At 45.8% G+C, this 22,009-nt stretch overlaps 1 protein-coding gene across 1 annotated transcript in view; it reads right to left on the bottom strand.

The window, feature by feature from the left end:
• Window positions 1-642: 642 nt before the first annotated feature.
• Window positions 643-22,009, bottom strand: part of IREB2 (iron responsive element binding protein 2) — a 30,882-nt gene continuing 9,515 nt past the window's right edge. The window contains exons 3-22 of the mRNA XM_063142730.1: window positions 21,545-21,710; window positions 20,428-20,565; window positions 19,080-19,295; window positions 17,581-17,650; window positions 16,869-17,052; window positions 14,806-14,945; window positions 13,593-13,764; window positions 13,041-13,141; window positions 12,486-12,602; window positions 11,786-11,945; window positions 10,638-10,773; window positions 9,743-9,827; window positions 9,048-9,204; window positions 8,528-8,652; window positions 7,383-7,487; window positions 7,022-7,164; window positions 6,376-6,523; window positions 6,145-6,267; window positions 5,161-5,346; window positions 643-4,138 (exon numbers count right to left, since the gene is read on the bottom strand). Coding sequence (XP_062998800.1) covers window positions 4,028-4,138; window positions 5,161-5,346; window positions 6,145-6,267; window positions 6,376-6,523; window positions 7,022-7,164; window positions 7,383-7,487; window positions 8,528-8,652; window positions 9,048-9,204; window positions 9,743-9,827; window positions 10,638-10,773; window positions 11,786-11,945; window positions 12,486-12,602; window positions 13,041-13,141; window positions 13,593-13,764; window positions 14,806-14,945; window positions 16,869-17,052; window positions 17,581-17,650; window positions 19,080-19,295; window positions 20,428-20,565; window positions 21,545-21,710 — 2,783 coding nt within the window. The 3' untranslated portion in view covers window positions 643-4,027. The remainder of the gene's footprint in view (window positions 4,139-5,160; window positions 5,347-6,144; window positions 6,268-6,375; window positions 6,524-7,021; window positions 7,165-7,382; window positions 7,488-8,527; window positions 8,653-9,047; window positions 9,205-9,742; window positions 9,828-10,637; window positions 10,774-11,785; window positions 11,946-12,485; window positions 12,603-13,040; window positions 13,142-13,592; window positions 13,765-14,805; window positions 14,946-16,868; window positions 17,053-17,580; window positions 17,651-19,079; window positions 19,296-20,427; window positions 20,566-21,544; window positions 21,711-22,009) is intronic.

Below are 22,009 nucleotides of genomic sequence, written 5' to 3'. Positions count from 1 at the left end.
AACCCGCTCTGAGATCTTAATGATATAGGGCAGGATATAAATGTTTTAAATAAATAAATAAATAAATAAATAAGAATGCCTAAAGTAGTACATCCCAGACATAGGATTACTTTCCACAGTGAGAGTTAGAGGTTGCTGCAAACATATTACATCTTCATATTTTTAATGACTTTAGGATGGGTTGAATGTTACTTGAGTTTTAAGGATATTTTAAGTTTGCAGGAAGTGGATCTCCATTCTTCATTATATGGTCAGGGTGGGGGGTGGGAGAAATTTAGAAACTGATGGGATGCCATGAAGGAGTGAAAAGCTGTGGCTGGATTTTGCTGAAGTTGGTAGCTTGCACCTCAACAACCGAACAGGTCTATTTGAAATACTAAATTGGAGAACAGAGTTATAGCCACCCTCTGAAAAGACAAGTTATGAAAATTTAGAAGATGTGCTGGTGAAACCCTGGGATGCGATTGCTACACCTTCCACACTTTTAAATGCAGATACATTTTTCAATCTGTGCCTCACAAGAACGCTGATGGATCGGTTTGTGAATGCTATTCAGCCTCATTCATAGTCATTATGCTGACATTGACCAATAAAGTCTTTGGATGTTTCTAAAAATTCAGAAAGAAACAGTTGCAGCTGAAACATGGTACAACTTTCTTTATTAAAAATAATTTACATCGATTTAACATTTTATGCACAATTGTCAGCAAATTGAACTTTGTCTTTAAGATTTCTATACAATACTTATCAGTGAACATAAAACCCATTATATACTGTTATGTTGGCTTAAAAGAGCAGACATTCATTTGCAGTTGCTTATATATGATTAATAAAATGCATTTATAATTTTGCAGATGTATAATTTTATAAACACTCCCCCCCCATTTTGTTAACAGAGCCTTTTAGGATTGAAATTCAAAGGTTCTCTTCCAAATCAAAATTGAAGAGAGAACCTGAAGACAAAATACAATTCCAGTTTCAATGATTTTGCCCTTATAGGGTTTAAGATCAGCATCCAACTTCTGGATTCACCCCCAAGTCTTTCTGAGTAAAATATATTGTGCTGTTGCTGATAGATGGACAAAATTCAGATAGGTAGTTTCCAGTCAAACCAAAAGGCCCCTAATAGAACAACCTTACTACTTTGCCTCCCCCCCCCCACCTCTCCCTTTCAAGCTTCTGCATAATATGCAAAGGATGCTTGCTTCAGGGGTGTGTGTAGGGAGAAATAAATCAGCAAAAGTCCCACCAAAATCTGAGCCAGGCGGCCTGAGTCCAGGCACGCTTGCTCCTTTTGAGTTCAAGGGAAATTATTTCCAAGTAAAAAAAAATGCACAGGGGCTGCAGCCTTGAAAGCACAACCGTTCATGGTTGAAGAAGAAGAAGAAGAAGAAGAAGAAGAAGAAGAAGCCGCCCAAATGATGGCAGAAGCTTTCACCTCACCCTGACAGTATTGGAACTCGGAAGTTCAAAGGTCTCCATTTCTGCGAACCACTTCTCTCAAATGCCAAAATCATAAAGCCAGCTCAAGCCTTCATGGCCGTGCATGTTTTGTGGCCCAGCAAAACAGCACTGAGAGGCTGTGTACTTTTGGGAAAATGACTACTTCTTTCCTGCAACTGACAGGGAATTGGGCCGCTTTAAAAGCCGACGCTCAAAAACCAGCACAAGCACACCAATGACAGCTTCCTAGGTGGTGGCCAAATGCATAACACTGTCTGATTTCTGGCATCGCTCCCAAAGTCATAAAGCTGCATGCGAAAGATATGGGCGCCTGCGCTTACACTCAGGGCGCAAATATGTCAAGATGAAAGCTCCTTCAAAGCAAGACCCGCAAACGCTGTTCTCAATTCTAGGAAATGATGGGCGTGTCTGGTAAGGCACACCGGCTGCAAGCCTTAGGGAGCAAGGGCTGTGGCGGGGGTGAGGACCACAGACAAACAAGGAGGAAGAACCCACCAGGCGGGAAGAGCTAATTTGGACATTGTCACATGTAAGGGACAGTATCCAATCGGACACGAGCATCAACGTAAATTGCATTCTGTTCGTGGAAAGGACTTCTAGCGTAACACCAAGGAAGTATGCTGGTGTGAGAGGATTCCCTGGAAAACCCATGTGCTAAAGGGCCCCTTAGGCTAACACAACACAATTTACGTTTGTGCTCCTATCCACTGAAATACTGCCCACGGTACCCTCAGTGGCCATTTGTAATTGTCAGGGCAGAACGGCCCCTCCATGTGCCTCATTCCAGCAGTGATGAGCCTACGCCAAGAGTACTGAGAGGAGCTCAATAAAGGGATTAGCCTTGGGGGAAATGCAAAGAGCCCCGCTGATTTGAGACTGAAAGTATTAATTCAAGGAAGTTTAGAGAAAAATTTCTGTCCAAGAAATTCCACAGAACATTTTCAGTACTATTTAAGTTATGTCATGTTCAAAATGGCCAGACAGAAATGTTTTCCATTACAAAGCAAAATTTTACATTTACACCACTTCCCTGCCATCTCTGTTCTGCAGAACCTAGTAACTTTCCAAATTAAATCACTCAGAACTCAGTGGATATTTTAAGTGGCAGAGTATTCACGAGAAGTATATTGTATATTCTGCTGTGTGATTATTTTATATAGAACAGCTTTTTTAAAAAATAATAATAAACTGAAATCAGATGTTTAATTACCAAGGATATTTTTTGCAGCAGAATCCCCACAGAGTAAAACCAACATTATTGCATACAGCTGGTGGACTAGGCAATTCTTAATTACAGATTGCTTCTCACTATAAAATAATTAACACAGGTTGCACTGCAAATACAGCTATTTCTAAAGGACTTGAAAAAGAATCTGACATGACCCACCAACCTGCTTTGCTGAGATGCAGAATATACTCAGTTATACTAAGGAAGTTGTTTTCTCCAGCAATGCCGACCCAGTCCAAAGGGTAGCCGTGGAGATGGCACTGGTATAATAGGCAGTTTGGGCTAACATGCAGGGATCTCCACGAATGGGCCACCTGGTTGGTTATTAGGAGTACAAGGCCACAAAGCTGCCTCAGCAATCCAAGGAGTTATTTGTAATCATCCTCAGGTCAAAGAGTTCCAGCTATTTTGGATCATATACTAAAAGTAGAGAGAGGAAAACCAGATAGACTATTTAAAGGGGAGAGGCTGAGATCTGTGGTTGCAGCTCAGCTCGCCAGTGACAGATAGCACGGGCGACTGCTAGATTTCTAACTGCCAAAGGCAAATTGAGGAGAGAGATTGCCGCTGTTTCAGTTAATTCAGCAGCAGGACAGGTTAGCCCAGCGAAGGTCCATGCTAGTCATGCATCAAAAGCTCATCCACCTTTGTATGAAGCAACAGAGGAGGCTGGAACATGGTTTGGAAATAAAAAGACTCCAAAATGGGATGTTTGTCTTCATCTTGGCATTCTTCACAGGAAATTCTCTCTTTCACGTATAGATTCTATGCTGGGCTCCCTTCAGCTTTCTCATCTATGGCCAATACAGTGATCTAGAATTGGCTTTTGATCTGGAAACCTGGAGGCCTGAATAAAAAGGAAAACCTGCCCACCCTTAACCTTCCAAACCATGTGCTGCCCCTGAAACCAACAAACAGCAATAGAAAGTTAAAAGGTGCAAAATCTAAGGGAGAAAATAACTGCAGAAAGTCTTCTTGCTTAAAATTTTCACCACAATTCAGTTTCAGGTTTCACATCATTTATTTACAAAAGGGTCTAAGACAATCCCCTCCCCCCACCGCCCCATACTTACAGTTCTCTTTCACAACACACACGTCAATTTTTTTTTAGCAATGTCAATAGCACCATTTGAATATTATTTTAAAATCCGGAAGGATCTTGCTGCAGTCACTACAACAATTCACAATCTTTTACATCCATGGACGAAATATCTGAGCGCAGCGGGACTGCAGGCAGTTCCAACAACAGAGCAAGGTCTGTGCAAGGCCATCACAGGAGGCGGGGGTGGGGGGTAGGGGGGCATCCGTGCACAGTCCCCAGGTGTGGACAGGGCTCTACAAGAGCCTTTGGACCATGTAGTTCAGAACGCCACCATGTTTGTACAATGTCATTTCCACATCATTGTCAAATGAAGCGACCACATGGAATACTTTACCTGTATTTGTCTTAAGAGAAGAAGAAAGAGCAAAACAAGAGATCAGTTAGGACTGTGTTAATTTCCAGTGTCCCTAAACTGTAGATATTTTGCTCTATTCATAGAACGCATTCCATGATGACAGCAAACTGCAGAAACCCAAATCCTGGCAGGTGTCTAAAAACTTCATAAAAATACAGGCAAAGCCTGCAAAAACCTCAGATGGTCTGAGGCGGAGCACAGGTTGAGCGCTCCAAGCAGCCATTTGTGACTTTTATGCTCCTCAGGGCTGGGATTCATACCATTGCCCCACAAGCAATGAGGTCTAAAGACACTGCAATAAAAGAACGATGGGAATTATGTCAAAAGGCTGGCTTACCTGACCGCTTCTTCTGAGGGCAGACCATTATTTCCTCCTAATTGCTGGGTAAGGGCAAGGCTTTTGGATCGAGAATCTACATAGCTCCACGGCTGGACCGAGGTATTTTTGCAATGCGAGGTGGAAAACCCAAATGCTCCCCCCAATGCTGATCAACGTCAAGCAACCGCCCCTGGAAAGGAGCCCCACTGAAACAAAGGAGGGCTGCCCAAGAACACCGCGCCACTCAGTGGGGCAAAACGGCGCCTCCCTGTTCCATTGCGCCAAACCTCCTTTGCATTCTGCACCCAGCAACGTGGCTCCTGATGGCACCTTGCTACCCTTTGCGTGGACTTGATCCAAACCTCCCTTTTATCACAAGGGCCTTTGATGAGCCCACTGAGCTACTTGATGTGGCGCAGCAGCCTTTGCGTTGCCTGAAGGGCCCTTCTCTGGCTCCCCTCAGCCTGTTCCGTCGCTGATTTCCCGCCCAGAAGCACGTTTCCAAAACCAGCTCCTCTCAAGGCAAATTGTAAAGTCACACGTGAATGCAACGCATGGCATGAATGCCACCTAACTGCCTTTTCGATGGCCACTTGCAAAGGATGGAAGACCAAACTTGCTTCTTAGAAGGAAACCATGATTTAAGCATCTAACATTACAAACCCCCACATGTGCAAGTCAGTCGGAGGTACCTTGACGTTTAGGGTGATTCCTGGGGATAACTCTTGAGGAAACGAGACAGAAAACTGTTCTTTGCCTGTCAGGCCCAGTGCATGCGCATTTTCCCCAGGCAGGAACTGCAGTGGAGCGATGCCCATTCCAATCAGATGGCCTTTGTGGATCTTCTCGTAGCTTTCAGCAATAACTGCTTTCACACCCTGTGAATAGAGTGATATCCAATTTAGACATAGTCTAATCCTCCAATATTTCTGTAATTCAAAATATGGGAGATTTGGGTTATCTGGAACCTGGTCTGGGCGGTTTGCAAAATGCTACCAAGCAAGCAGAGATGTGGGTAGAAGTATATAAGCAGCAATTGTAGAGAAATACGGGAAAGAGACAGACAGGTAGAAACGGATGCATTATTGTCACTGAAATAAAACTGGAAGTGAAGGAATAATTTTAGCCTAATTTAATACGATTATTTGGTCTATAATCACCTAGCTGAACAGTTGGCTTAGACTTGTTATTGCATTTAAATTTCACCTTTCTTCCGCTTCCAAGGAACCCAAAGCAGCTTACATGATCCTTCTCCCCCTCTCCATTTTATCTTCACAACAACCCTGTGAGGTAGGTTAGACTGAGAATCAGTGACTGGCTCAAAGTCACCCAGTGAGCTTCCACGGCTGAATGGGGACTAGAACCCAGGTCACCTGAGTCCCAGTCCAACGCTCTGACCACTACACGACACTGCCTTTTGAGTTATTAGATTAGATTCTGTTAACTGTGGTCCCAATTTGGGAATTCAATAGTCGAAAGCTGTAACCTGTTATTCTTCAAGTTCAGTGAAAAACTAGCTCATGCATTTTCAAGAGAGACAAGATTGGACTTTTGATTTATTTAAAATATTTCTTGACCACCTTGCAAGGTTCTACAAAACCAAAGACTGGGCAAGCTGCAGTAATGAGGACTCCCAGGGTGTTAATTCCTTACAATTTAATACAACGTGAACGTACCAGTAAAAAAGGTCCTTTTGCAGCCCAATCTCTGGAGCTCCCCAGTCCGTACTTTGCCCCTGCTAAGATGATCAGAGGGACATTCTCTTTCCGATATAATTCAGCCGCATCAAAGACATCCAGCTGCAATTGAAAGAGAGAGAGAGAGAGAGAGAGATGGAGGAGAGGTTACGGGGCGTTCTCAACTGGCAGCTGCCCAATAATGGCTTCGCTTGAGCACTATGTCCTCACCGTCTGTCCTGTTGGGAAGTGAACAGTTTTAGGAGCCGGTTTCCCAATGAATTTATTTAAAAGCTTGATGTTGGCAAAGGTGCCTCTTGTCATCACCGCATCATTACCCCGTCGAGCGCCGTAAGAATTGAATTCACGAGGCGTGAGGCTACAAGAGACCACAGGAGAGGGTTACAACAGACAGGCCACCTGGAAGTGAATTTCTAACAGCACTTTAAAAGACTTTTCTGTGCCACATAATCCTAGTCAGGTCAGGGAGCTTAAGAGCAGCACTCCCACTTCTGCATAGCGGGTGCCGTTTGCAAACAAATGGCAGGCAATAAAGCCGTTCTCTTCCGATTAGGGGTTGATACCGCCGCTGATGTTCTGTACATGAAATGATATCTCTGCATATGATGGAGTACGAACAGGATACAGCATGATCTAGAGGGCCCTAGTAAAAGCTGGAGAGATTATGCAGCAAATTCTGACCAAAAGCCTGAAAGAAATTTAGTTAATCCTGCTTAGTAACCTACTTTAGCAACAGCACGTCCTGTTCATCTGTTTGAACAGCAACTGCCAGAACGACGCCATTTCTGAAGATCAGCGGAACCCTCCGGCCCCCCACCCGCCCCTCAAACCATACGACTCCCCTGCGGATCCTTACCCCTTGTTTGTCAAGTATCTGGCAGCTGCACTGCCCCGAGCGATGCTCCCAGCAGGTGAGATGTGATCTGTTGTGACAGAATCTCCCAAATGTAACAAGACGTGTGCATTTTCAATACACTGAGGTGGAAGCGGGTCTTCGGCCTGTGAGGTGGAAGAGAACAGAGAAGTTGAACATACCCCTGTCCCGGTTAGTTAGTGGAAGACCTACTCCCGACTCATGCTGTGGGAGTTCATATCAAAGACGCCCCAAGCAGAACTTTAAGAGCAGCCCACCCCCACCCCCACCCCACCCCTGCCCACTGCTAGGTAAAACCGGCCACGCCCACTTCCCACCACGGCCACAAAGGCAGCAGACTCACAAGCTTCTCGAAAAACGAAGGGCATCGGATGTACGTGGACTTCCAGTCCCATGTAAATAAAATGGATTCGGGTGCTTCCAGGGAGTTCCATCGCTTATTTCCTTTCTGCAAAAAAGGGGACACTACTTTACACAAGTAAAGGATTTGATTTCTGGCGGTATATTCCTTTCTTATATCAAACATGACAGCTACATAGTAAACAAACACAGAAACACCACATCAGAATACAGTAGCGACAGCCCTTTTCTGTGTGAATAATAAATTCTAGCTTAATTCAGTTTTTACAACATTTTGGGTTTCAAAAATATGAGTCTGACAGAAGTGGTCTTGGAGTTGCTTTTTGTGACAGCATCAGCATGAAAATCTCCTCCCCAAAGCACCAGACGAGACGAGGTGGACACGGGCAGCCCAGCGTAACAGAGCCGTTAGTGCCGGACCAAGGGGCTGAGGAGATCCAGGGTCAGACCTCGGCTCAGTCCCTCAGCCTGACTTGCCTCACAGGGTTGCTCTGAGGCTGAAATGGGAGCAGGAGGGAGCCTGCGTGCCGCCCTGAGCTCCTTGGGAGGTACGGCTGCTTTAAACACAAATGAATGGCATCTGGCTGCCAACGCGCCTACTTTTCGCAGCGCTGGCATTTAGAAGAGCCCGGCCAAGGCTGGGCTGCATTCCAGCCATGAGCCGGGGGGGGGGGGGGGGAAGGAAGAAGCGGCAGGGCCAAAAGTACAAACGCCGCTGCCGTGTTGGAGCACTTCAGCCTTTTAGAAACTGCACACCAAATGATGGGGGGTTGGGTTAAGGGGGGCGGGGCCAACTGGGGACCCCTGCAGGGAGGGATTAGGACCCCAGGAGGGGCCTATTTAGCCCCTGGGCCTTTGAAGAAGAGCCTGGCTCAGCGGTAGAGCACGCGCTCGCTTTGCACGCAGAAGCTTCCCAGCGCCGCCTTCACTGGCATTTCCAGACAGGGCTGGAAACACACACCCCTTCCTGGCCTGAAACCCTGGGGAGCTGTTGCTGCCAGTCTGTGTTGGGAATAGATGGACCAAGGCCCTGCTATGAACAAGACACCCAAAGTGATGTGCAACACAACAAAAAGTAGAAAAGGGGTTTCAGCAGAATTCTCATTACTTAGGACAAGGGTGAACTACCTCCATTTTTTCCTTCAGCTCTTTGAACATGGATGATATTACGAACTCTTCTTCTACTTGCTGAAGTTCTTCCCGCGTGGGCCAGATATCATGCAAGAAGATACTTTTGCCATCAGGGCTGGTCCCTAAGGAGAAATGTTGCACACTGTGATAACGGTCAGTCAGCAAAAGCTAATCATCAAACCCTTTTTAAAAATGTTACAAACATCCAAAGCTTTCCTTTGCTGCCAAGTAGTGCTCTTGATAATAATTCACACGTACTTTGGAAAGCACAGGTGAATTACGCTCCCTATCCCCCTCGCTCTCAGGGAATTCATTTCTTGTAGAAGAGGAAGCAGCACAGCAGGTTTACAAGTTTCCACACCAGAAGATGTAGACAGTTAGAGCAGAGATTTTGTGGCAGAGTGGAAGTGAGTCCACAGAGGAGTCAGAGGGTGGAGGCAGCACTAGAAAACGGAGCAGAACAGGGAAGAAGCATCGGCTTGGATTAAACATGACCTGGAAGCAGAGAGATAGTTACCTAGCGGCTCAGTCTGGAAATCAATATTCACAGTTCCCGCTATCGCGTAAGCAACGACGAGAGGTGGTGAGGCAAGGTAATTGGCCCGGATGCAGCTGCAAAGGCGGCCTTCAAAGTTTTTGTTTCCAGACAAAACTCCACAAGCAACCAAGTCACCCTGAAAGGCAGAAGACAGACCACTGCTCAGCACTCTCTCAACTCCCATGGTGAGCTTGAATTGCGAAGGGCGGAGTGCGTTAGCAGCTACAAAAGGTAAGCCAAATGTACCCTTCATCAAGAGTGTCCTTTTACAGGCAGGGATACTTATTCTCTTCTCCCATTTCAAACTGGTCCTCAACGCTCAACCACAGAACTTGCCATTAAACAGAAGTCAACCAGTGTCTAACTCATCACATGACGCTGAACGAAACGTCAATACTGTATATACTTTCCTGAAGTCATCACAGTCCTAGAGCATCAAAGTATGCACTCAGAGAGAAAATAGCAAAGTGAAAAGTGGCCACAATGTGGACAGATGTCCGTATTGTCCATGGGATGGCATACTGTGCATAGAAGCACCCACTATTCAGAACACAACGATACGTAAGCTAAACCGGAAGTCAGTATATCGAGGGCAAAATCTGTACTGTTGAACTGCACTTTTATTTTTCCCGAAGGAAAAATTGGCTCTATTTCCAGTTGTTGTTGGAACATACCTGCACGATTGCATTCTGAATGGCTTCTGGTAAAGGAGCAGTGTTCCCAACACACGTGGAGCATCCATAGCCAATGACTTCAAATCTACAGCAGAAAACCAGGGTTTAGTGGTTCGCTAAGGAGTCCTGCTTTTAATTAATTTATTTATTTCACATCTTTCCTTGTAACTCCATAACTGAAGCTTCCTTGAAACTTATGGGATCATTCCAAAAGTGCTGCTCCATGGCAGGGGCTTCAAGCTCCCCTGGCCCACTGAAGGGCCAAAGAGAGTCTCCTGGACATCTTTTCTGTCAGGGGGGGGAAACAGGAGGCTGTATCTTCAGAAAGCAAATTGGAGGGACAGGCTGTAGCTCAGAGGCAGAGCACACACTCTGTCTGAAGGTGCCAGGTTCAATCCCAGGCATCTCAACTTTTCTTAAAAACACACCAGACAGCAGATGGAGGAAGAGCCTTCCCTGTCTGAAGAATTGCTACCAGTCAGAGCAGACAAAGAGAGAGACAAATAGTTCCATCCAGCTACCTGGGCTATCCATGTCTTGGCAAAATCTCCACGAATTAAGCATGCAGTGAAGAGAGTTTTGTTTTGTTTTTTAAAATCCATATGAGTTCAGCTAAAACACAGCTTAAAAATAAGTTCTGGGAGAACTATTTCACATCTGGATTTCGAACTAGTCAGACGTGCCATGGGGCTTAATTTTTAAAAAACGAATCACATGCCAAGGAGTCTGTAAGGTGCACACTACTCACTCGGATGATATGTGATGCTTGCCTGTTCCTGCATTCCGGCCCCTGTGACTACCTGGGTGCTATGGACTGGAACATGACATTTTATGCCCACGGTGTTCTAAAGAATGACACAGCCTTTGAAACCTCTAAGAGCAAAGAAGTGATTACCCAAGTTTATTGAGGTATGGCAAAACACCACTGGAACTGAGATAGTGTGTAACCATTCCGCTCCCAGGCGATAAACTCGTCCTTATGTAAGGTTTAACAGTCAGACCAGCTTCAATGGCTTTTTTGGCCAGCAAGCCTAATGGAAAAATGGAAGAGGCAGTTAAAGAGCCAGACAAAGAGCCAGACACACCCTCTGAATATCAACATTATGCTGCACACAGATGAATTACTGCAGCAGGCAGGATTGCTGGCAGAGAGCTGCACTTCAGTGTGTAGAACATAGCGCTTTCTGAAGAAGGCAGCCCTGAATACTGTAGTAATGCCAGAATGGACAAGGTCCAGCCAGCTCCACTGAGGGGGCTGCAGCAGGAATCTTCCAAAGCCCCCTCAGTGAGGCTGAAGGCTGGGTGGCGGCTGCGTTTCGTGGGCAGCACCCAGGGCGCTCCGTGTGCTCTTTGGGGGTGACAACCCTTTTCTGGACAAATTCTAACAAGCAGCTGTTTCGCCATTCCTCTAACATAGGCTTCCTCAACCTGGTGTTCTCCATTGGCCATTCTGGCCGGGGATGATAGGAATTGTAGTCCAACAAACCCGGAGGGTGCCAGATTGAAGAAGATTGCTCTAAAAGCTCAATCCTATGATCCACTGGGCTGACAACGTTCATCTTTTAGGAAAAGAGCAAAATCGCAGCTTCCTGAGCGCAAGGTCATCCCCAGCCACGCCGCGCTTGTGTTCTCCTGCCGACCCAGGGCAAAGGCGCTGCTGCAGCAGCACGGCCACTGCCTCAGCAACAGCGGTCGCTGCCGGATGCTGAGTCACAGATACGGGAGAAAGCTGCTGCACTGCACAGAACTGGGGCCGGGTGCAATTAATCCACAAAACACTTCAAAGGCAACTTGTCCAATGAAGAACCAGCTACCCCGAGTAACATTTCAGGCACCCCAAATGTAATGGGATTGCAAGGAAAGGGCAGCACAATATCACGGATCTGCCCCTTTTCAGGCAGAGGAGGCTGCTGCAGTTACACTGGAATAAACTGCTTTGTGCGCCCTTCCGTAGTCGAAAACATTCATGGGGTGGTGGTTTGGCTGCGCTGGGTTCCACAAGGCTACCATTACAGCAAGAGGTAGACAAGAAAACGGGCGCACCTGCTCCTAGCATGACGGAGGGATTGCAGTTGTTTGTACAGCTGATCACTGCAGCAATGACGACCGACCCATGAGCCAGCTCATACTCATTTCCTTCATACTCAACAGGAACCACGTCCTTTTGCTTCTCGGTGGGAATCTGAAAGCCTTTAAAGCCAGCCTAGGGGACCAACAGGTGATTGCAAAGTCAGTCACACGACAAATTCAGAACCGCTTTTAAGCAAGAAGGGAGACATTCGAATACTGGGCAGGTACACGGGCCTGGCCGCTATGAAGCCAAAGTCAGCAGAAGCAGTTCCATTCCATCAGGGAAAGCAGGGCCAATCATTTAATTAATTTTGGCTGCAAAACCTGAATGAGGAATTCCAACCTGCACTAAAATCCTCCCAGTCCAGATGGATGTTGGGGACCACTGAAAACCAGTTCTTCCATGGTAGAGTGGAGGTCCCCCAAGCAGAAGAGACAAGTGACTTTCCCCAAAGGCGTTTCCTGCACCAGAGTTTGCACGCTACAGCGCTCCAATGGGAGCATGAGAGGCTGCAGTCTAGATCTGCCCTGTGGTTTTCAAACACCACAACTGATAGGAAACAGCTTTTTTCTTTTTAATCCTGTGACAATAGAAGGAAGGGGATTCCTTCTTCAGAAAGAAGAGATATTTTAATTCAAAAAATTAGGACCCTCCCACGTCAATTGTACAAACCTTTTCATTTAAGCATGCCTGGAAATCGCTTTTCATGTCTGTAACAGCCACTCTGTCCTGTGCCCTTTTGGGACCACTCACATATGGCATTATAGAACCCAGGTTTATGTGTATAACCTGATATGGGGGAGAATTCTTTGTTAATAATTATTGCACAGTTTATATTATTGCATTGATGTCCAACGTTCAAAGAAAGTTGGCCAAAATTTGTGGACTATCAGAACATTCTAGTAAACTTGCTTTTCAAAATAACATTTTGACCATTCATGGAAATGCCCAGTGATAAAATATGACATCTTGCACAGAAGCTGGAATGATTATCTATCTGTCTATCTAGCAAAAGAAAGACAACTTTTTGAAACTATATATTATGTGGTTTTTATGTTTTTGAAAAATCACCTTAAATTCTGAGCTTAAATATGAATATAACAAAGGTCATTTTTACTCAACAGCACTAAAACAACGTATCAATAAAACAACTAAGAGTGAAATACTAGCTAGTGTTTCAATGTGACAAAAGGCATTTTGCAAGAGACACGTTCATTTTGTTATTACCTGGGAATATTCAGGTTCTTCAGTGGAAAGCTGATAATTTCTGAATAGTTTCACAGTTTTAAGATATGCTTCCATGGACTTGAGTTTGGCCTCATCAAAGCCTGTGGGAAAATGTGAAGACTTAGCAGGGAAAAGCCCAACTATGTAAAACAAATCTATCGGCTAACAGAAGCATTGCAACAGAACTTGCACAACAAAAGCTTGAGCTATATGAATGTATCTATCTTTTCCTATTTCAATTTGCTACAAGGTTCAGAAGAATGCTTTCACCGATCAGTAATTCTTCCATTTCCCCACATACATTAGCCAGAGGAAAGCAGCCAGAGGATCAACTGCAGCATCTCAAAAATACTTAACGGAAGACAGAAGTGAGTCAAATTAAGTATTTTCCAATATATGCGGAGTGGATAGATCTGATAGTACCACTGAAGCTGCACCACAAATATGGGAAAATTTTGATCCTGCATCAACTATTGTGAAATATACTTCTTTAGCCAATAGATTCCTATGTGAAACCCTGGAGAACCAGCTGTTTTAATGCCACTTACTTACCGGTATGTTTTAAATGCTTTAGCGTCACATTATCTATAGGGAAAAAGCTCAGGATAGCACCATATTCTGGACACATATTTGCTATGGTGGTTCGGTCGCCCACGGAGAGCTGGGGAACGCCTGGCCCAAAGAACTCTACAAACTTTCCAGACACTCCTGCTTGCCTTAGTTGCTATTGGGAGAGGGGAAAAAGAGAGAGACCTCAAATACGGCATTGCAGCACAATGAGAAGTTCCACAGGCAACGTTTTTAAACGGGCAACTACCCATTCCCTGAAGAGAAATGCACAGGAGTGTGAAGGCCTGCAGGCAAGAGACACCCACCTAACCAGCAAGGAGCTGAGGGGGTCTGACAAGCAAATTGAGAGTTAACCTAAGATTTGGGCAGACCAGACCAAACTCCGTGCTGAGTTGTTCAAGTGCCCCACCAGGCCGCTTCAGGGTGGCCCTTTCCTTAGGCAGCTCTAGTTAAGCCTGTGGGGGAACACAACGGCTCCCCCGAACACTTCTGAGGGTTTTACTCCCCAACACAGACTACCCCAGTGATCCCACTGGCAGCTTCAGGGCCTCAGCAATTGCCCCACTTCTGGAGCCAGCCTCAGAAACATAGCACACCAACAACTAATGCTGCAAATCAACAAAACATTACATTTCTACAGTTGGGTCTGATGAAAGACACTCTCCTGTGATTCCACTGCACAACCGGTTAAAGTTAGCCACTAGCATACAAATGATGTAAGCAAAATTCGGCAGCAGGCTGGGGGGGGGGGGGGCGGGAAGCACAAGCTGCAAGCTTTTGTCTGGCTGGAACGGACAGGATGCTCTCTTCCATATCAGCCTTGCAATGGCCTGCTGGATGTCAACGAGCAAGGAGAAGGGGACTGACCCATATGCATAGCCTGACACTAGGGAGAGAGGGGCCTACGCGGGCCTGGCACAACGTAACTACTCAGGAGCGTGCTCAGACCCAACTGCTCCTTACCCCAGTCCAGTGGTAGCATCCGTGGGGAGAACACTGAAGGGTTGCTGGGACATTTGCTTCACTGAAAGCGTTATCACCTACCCAGGAAGGTGGCTACACATTCCCCTTGCGTCAAGTTTCGAACCCTTGCAAAACCACTGCTAATGACCCTGCAACCTGAGAAAACCCCGGGCTCTTGATTTCACCCCCAGAGACTTCATGGCCTGCAAGGCAACAAAGAGCTCTAATTTACCTTAGTCACGCTCAGGACCACATCGATTGATGTGGCAAGCGGGTTAGCAGAGCCTGTCAGTTCACACCCAACCACCTCCGGCAAGATGAGGGTGGCTGGCAATCCTAGCATGACTGCTTCGGTTTCAATTCCACCCACACCTGGAAGGAGAAACTGCACCACTTAACTGCTTGTTAAATAACAGATGCATTAAAGGGTAAAGAGTGCGTTAAAAGGCTTTTTCAAAAAAATTCTTTTGTCTGAACATTTTCCAGTGAAGAACTCTGCAACAGCCTCACTTTAACCTCGCGTCATGGCTGGAAGGAATCCACATTCAACTGACTTCTAGTAAAGGTGCCAAAAAAAGATGTAGACACTCTGCCTTACTGCCCCAGCCTGCTACCCAGGTTCGTAGTGCCAGGTTCAGATGATGCCAACCATCGCGGGTTAAGCAACTCCTAGAACAAGCCATAGGTTGTTAGGGTGGCTTATTGCCCACGCACAAGCCACCCTGCGGGAGTTGGTCTGGATTCGCAAGACATGGCCTGTCACCCACTGTGGTTTGTCATGTCATGCAAACCTGGTCAAAGATTAGTTCCTCTGAACACAAAGAAGGGGGCAGTTCTTAGCTATCCAGGAAGAAGTATGTGCAGCCTTTGCCTGCCTTCCCACCCTCCAAACCGTGCTTTCTCACAGGCATGCTGAAGGTACAGGCCACCATGGCGGGAGAGGGGCCAGGTATAGCCAAATACTTATCTTATAAACGAGAACCCTGATTTCTTATATTTATATAGTGTAAGTGGAGACAACTGAACTTAAATAATTGCAGGTTATTTTCTCAAGTCTGCATTAGAGGAATATATTTTTAAGCACAGGAGCGTTAGGTCTCCTGGCCTCCAGATGTTTAACAACAGCCAGGTGAGGCACAGGTGAACTCAGTGGCAAAGAGCACCTTTTATCAGCTTAGGTTGATATACCAACTATGCCCTTATCTGGACAGAGATCGCCTAGCTACAGTTATCCATGCTCTGATAACCTCTTGCTTGGATTACTGCAATGCGTTATACGTGGGGCTGCCTTTGAAAACAGTCCGGAAGCTTCAGCTGGTACAAAACAGGGCAGCACGCTTACTAACAGGGACTGGCCGACGAGATCACATTACGCCAGTCCTTTTCCAGCTTCATTGGCTGCCAGTCCAGGTCTGGGCCCAATTCAAAGTGCTGGTATTGACATTTAAAGCCCTAAACAGTTTGGGGCCAGGTTATCTGAAGGAACGCCTCCTCCCATATGTACCTACCCGGACCTTAAGATCATCTACAGGGGCCCTTCTCCGTGAGCCCCTGCCAAAGGAAGTGAGGCAGGTGGCTACTAGGAGGGCTTTCTCCGCTGTGGCACCCCGGTTGTGGAATGAGCTCCCCAGAGAGGTTCGCCTGGCGCCTACACTGTACTGCTTTCGTCGCCAGCTGAAGACCTTTTTATTCTCAGTATTTTAACACTTAATTTTAACTTAAATTTAAATTTTACTGTTTTAACTCTGTATTTTAATCTTATAATCAACTTTGCTGTGTGGTTTTATCCTGGTTGCGCTTTTATACTGTATTTTGTAATTGTGCTTTTAACCTGTTGGATGTTTTTTGTGGTTTTAATTTTTGTGAACCGCCCAGAGAGCTTCGTCTATTGGGCGGTATAAAAATGTAATAAATAAATAAATAAATAAATAAACAAACAAACAAACAGCCACTTTTAGGACAAATTAGACTATTAGAATCCCTGAACTGTACTCTCTCAGAGGCAGGTTTGTATTTGTCTATGCAGGCCAGTCCCAGCGTACAGTTCATGGGGTTCAGCAGGTAATGGACTCTGCCCCTTCAGCCACTATTTTGCATCTGACTCCAGTTGACAGATCACAGGGGTTCTAGTAAAAAAACAGATCAGACCCTGCAGGCCTGAAGTCTGCCCTCCGCTGTTATATATGACCTTATGCCAGAATTTAAAGCACCCAACAGGAAGAAACAGGCATCCGTTTCCTACAGTGGAAGTGGGGTGGGGGGAGGAACAGTGAAACTCCTCTCCACTAAACTTACCCCATCCCAAGATTCCCAAGCCGTTCACCATGGTTGTGTGGGAATCAGTGCCAATGACGCTGTCTGGGTAGAGGAACCCTTTAACGTCAAACACCACTCTTGACAAGTATTCTAGGTTCACCTGGTGTGCCATTCCAGTTCCGGGTGGAATTACAGAGACATTCCGAAAAACTTTGGAACCCCACTATTTGAAAAACAGGAGAGAGAGAGAGGGCATGTTATCTTCACACGCTCTAAATCAGGTTATCTGCAATGTTAACTGTAAATGCAAATCAGACATCAGGGATGAGTTCTGAAAGCAAACTCATCCCATATCTCTCTGGTGAAGAAAGCTAAAGAACTGCTGAAGTATCTTGGCAGGCATTCTTAGCATCAAGAGAGAGCAACAACATTAATATCATGGTTCATAAAATCATTTCTCCTCTTCACACAGCAAGTGTAAAACCTTTTCTGTATGGGAGAAAAACCACACAGTGATCGTCAGCTGCCACCCCAAAAGGCTTCCAGAAGTATGAGACAACCATAGTCAGGACTACTCAGTTTGAGAATAGATTTGCCGTGTTCAATACTGATGGTCTCTTTTGTCCCCCAAATTACACATTCTGAAAGATATAGAGACACTTCAAATGTCGTCCATACTCCGTATAGGCCTCCACCAGACTACCCCTTCTATAAGGTCTGGTTCTGTCAGACTGTCTTCAAATCAGTGTACCTTGAAAAACTGGAGTCTCTCTCTGTTTCGACCAAATTCCACCTCCTGGTTTTTTAACACTGTTTCTGGCCTAAGGAAAGAAAATAGAACCCATATAAATAACAATGTTTTTACCCCACTAATATTTTACAATGCAGGGGCAAATACTGTCAACTCGTCCATATTCCTTCTTTTAAAACAAACAAATGCAGCCACTCTCTCAGGAATAAGCCCCACTGAATTAAATGGGACTCAGCCCCAGGTAAGTGCATCCTGCAGGAGTGGGTGACTTTTAGCCTTGCAGGTGTTTTGGCCTCCAGCTCCCATGATCCCTCACCACTGGCTGCACTGGCAAGGGCTGATGGGAGTTATAAGCCAAAACATCTCAAGGGCCACAAGTTTCCCAACCCTGGTATATAGGATTGCAGCCTTAGAAAATAATCTGGTTCTAGGATCATGCTGCTGCCTCTGCTGCCACCACTGAGGGAAGGTGTGTGCTATCGAGTAGTCATTCTTAGAGATGGCTAACCTTGAGCAAGAAGGTGTAGGAGCCATGCTACACATGATAAGAAAAGGGCTTATCTTTATATCTAGCCCTGTTACTGCCAATTAGAAAACCAGAAAGGGAACAAGTCAGTCTGTGTGACTTCAAGAATCCCACTTACTTATAATAAATTTTTTTAAAAAACCTGGAGGTCTTTCGACTTTCCTTTTCCAACAAAAGCCCTCAGATGTTATGTTTTTGCTGAATCCAAGTCAGGGACTCTGCATGTGCCTAATCATCAAGTCCTCGTTGGTAAATTTTAAATAAATAGACCAGGACAGAGTTCCATGCAGGATTTAGCTTTCAAATTACTAAAAACTGACGCCCATTGCTAACAAATTCCACTTTAGGGAGGGGATGTTTTTCTGGTACCAAGACAGAGAGAAAATTCCTCTTTTGCAGTTGTGGTATTCTGAGGATCGGCTTTGTCTTACTGTTGGGCTTCAACAAATCTGTTTGCCATGTGAGTGTCACAGCATCCTCTAGTCTCGTGAGCGAGACGAGGGCTGAGCCTTCTGCAGAGGTCAGTGGTGAATGCCTGGCAGTTGCTTGGTGATCCCAACCACCTTCCCAGCTCCAAAGTTGGGACTGGTGATGGTTCAGCAGCTGCACGCCAACGTGCCTAGAGATGCTTGGCCACACAGGACCAAACCAACAACACCCCACAGGCCTTTTCTGCTCCAGAACGGGAAAGGCTGCGGAAGGGGAGCCCTAGACACCCTGTGTGCCTTCAGGCACAACCGCACACACTCCACCCATGGTTCTGGCTTTCCTTTCAGGCTGGGCATGTACCATAAATGATTAATAAAAGGCAAGAGCTTAACCAGTTCAAGTCATTTGGGGGTAAGGCTAGAAACCTCGCTAAGATTTGTAAGGCACACAAATACTACTGCCGACACACTGACAGTGCAGCACCCAGAAGGGCTGAGAGGTGCTGCCTCCTTTGCATACAAGCTATGGTTAACAACAAGCTTACTCAGGCACTGGCTGAAGATGAAAAGGACACAGTAGTGGCGTGTTCTCGATCTGCACAGAAAGTTGCCCCGCGGCGTGCCTCGATTCTCCATCACACGGCCCTTTGCAGCTGGCAGGGCCTCTGCACGGTAGCTTCCGAGGAGCTTTAACCGGAGAAAGCTTTGAGGGTAGCTTTGGAGGATCACCACCTCCAGGATTGGGGGTGTTCTGTATTGCACTTAAAAAAAAAAAAAAAGGAAATGAAATGAAAACAAGGGTTTAGGTGTTCACTAAACGTAAAATACGTATTTTTAAGAAATTGGGTGTTCACTAAATGTAAAATGTATGCTTTTAAGAAAACAAACATGATATAAGATCATATTTGCTCTCCAGAGAGAAAGAGGATGCTCAGGATCTGGTGAACGCATTAGGCAGGCCACTCTAGCTGGCGAACATCCACCATGCCTATGTGTCCTCCAGAACTGGCAGGCTTTAGAGCTGTGGTGGGGACTGCATGGCTGGGCCCTCCAGCAGGGCTGCAATTCTCTAGCCAGCATGGTCACAGATGAGGGATGGACAGGAGCTGCAGCCCAGCATCTGGAGGGCCATGCACTCCCCACTCCTCCTGCAGAGGGCGGTCTCTCCATTTCTTCAGGCATGTCAATGGAGCAGGCACTTTATTAAGCAATGGGGCTCTATGCATTGAAAGCTTTATAGGTTCAACTCAGCATCCTGATATGACCCAAGTATTACAGGATCCAACGGAGATTTTGCAGTAATAGTTCAAGGTGTTCCTGAACTTGGTATGTTCAGGATTACTAACAATATGGCAGATTCTGAGTCACTCAGCTCTGACTCTATGAGACCATGTCTGCCTCAGTGTATTTATTTACTATATTTATATACCGTTCCCTATTCAGAATTTCGGAGCGGTGGACAAAATAGAATAGAATAAAAACACACTAAAAGGACATTTTTAAAAGAAACTCAATGCAAAATAAACCATGGCTGCTCGTTAAGGGAAGGCTTCCTGGAACAATGGTGTTTTCAGGAGGTGCCGGAAGGAATACAAAGTTGGTGCCTGCCTGAGCTCCAGAGGCAGGGGATTCCATAGGAGCAGGGCCACCATGCTGAAGGCTCTTCTTCCCCTGGTGGACTCCATTCAGAGGATGGGTCTATGTAGAACCACCAGGAGCATATGCCCTCGGAGGGCCTCCGTATGAAGTTGAACTAAACAACACGCCTGCTTCTCCATGATGGGATTTCGTATCGACCCAGGCTGCCCACACATTCTACTTCCCATACTATCTCCCTGTCCCCTGACACATGAAATAGAGTAAAAAACAGCAATGCAGCTCTATAATAAATACCATTTAATGAAGTCCATCTGCAAAGAATGGTCCACCGTGAGGTCTGTTGGGCAGGCAGGATGGACTTTTGTAGGATCTCCACCGAGCTTTTTCACAGCTTCCCTCATAGCGGCAAAATCCACCATTGCAGGAATTCCACTTACAAAAGGGAGCAATGTAAAAATATTTAACTGAGTGCCACCAAAAGGGAAAGAAGACCATATAGGTTCCATACTGTATTACCATAGTATTAGAACATCCCATGTGATAGCTCAACAAGGTATGCAGAACATGTATTTTATGTAACAGAGTATTCATGCAGAGAACGGCCTAATTCAGATGACCCTCTACACCCATGGTTCAGAGAATCAGAAACAAGCTGCCGGCGGGCACACTTCACCTTCCCCTTACATATAGAATCACTTCCAATTTCCCGTTTGTAACTACATGTGAATCAGCAATTATGGTCCATGCGGGCCCTCAAAATTGAACTGGAAACCCACTTCAAATTGCTGCCCTCCTCAGGTGTTCAAAAGTGAAAACAGCAAAGAGACGTGGTGAGGGAGAATTATGCTAGTCCCACCCCTTCTGTTGTTGCTTTCAGCACCCTCTAAGCCCCGCTTGAAAACCAGTGTTCTGAGTCGTGTGGAGAGGCCGCCTGGGTACAGGAGGATGAGGAAAGTGATGACAGAGGCGGGCGAGAGTTAGAGTTAGGGTCCCACAGTCCCCCCCTTCCTCATATGTTTGCTGTTGTTACTTTTAGAACACCTGAGATGGACCAACTGCCTGACTCCGTATAACATAAGACAGCGTCTTATATTTACACATATAAGCATATGGAGACACAGTGCAATCATTCATGCGAGATGGGAACATAAGCACAGTTCCAGCAGCACACACACATCTCCTGTTCAGGGTAAATGGGACGATGATACCCTATTATTTCAACCTCTCTCCGAAACAGACATTCATTGGGGATTATGCTGAGCCATTGCCAGTATAAACCTACATGAACAGCTGAGCTTCTGACTAGGTAAACACGGTGGACGCCCCACCCTGAACATTCAGATCAAGTCCACACTGCTTGAGGAACTCATTAGAACCAGCTGAAACATATAACAAGGAAAATGTGTCTTACGTAAAGTCTTGGAGGAGGACTCTGGCAGGACAGAAGGGCACTTCAACATTGTTCTGTTTTGCTTTCCAGTCCAAAATGTTCATAGCATCTTCTTCTTTCACTAGGAAGCCATCACAGTTGCGAACAGCAGATTCCAACAGCACCCGTATGGAATAAGGCAGGGTATCTGCGCAGCAAGACAATAACCACCTAATTAGTCAAGGAAATACTTTGGCGCTGGTTCTCCTGCATGTAAGCTACTTTCTGAATTAGGGGTGCAGAACCTCAGGCCTGGGTCCAAACCTGGCCCTCTGGGGTTCTCTTCCCCCCAACTACTGACCACTTGGAGATTTTCCAGCTTTTGTGTATATTCCCCCCTTCCAAAAGGCTGAAGTGCCCCTCCTAAGGCTTACTGGCAATAAGAACTTAAAGCTAACATACATGCTGGCATTTCAATACTGGCACAGTTCACTTTTCATTTTGCTT

Source organism: Elgaria multicarinata, chromosome 16 (assembly GCF_023053635.1).
Source record: "Elgaria multicarinata webbii isolate HBS135686 ecotype San Diego chromosome 16, rElgMul1.1.pri, whole genome shotgun sequence".
NCBI classification, from domain to species: Eukaryota; Metazoa; Chordata; class Lepidosauria; order Squamata; family Anguidae; genus Elgaria; species Elgaria multicarinata.
This window is presented reverse-complemented; position numbering and strand designations above follow the sequence as displayed.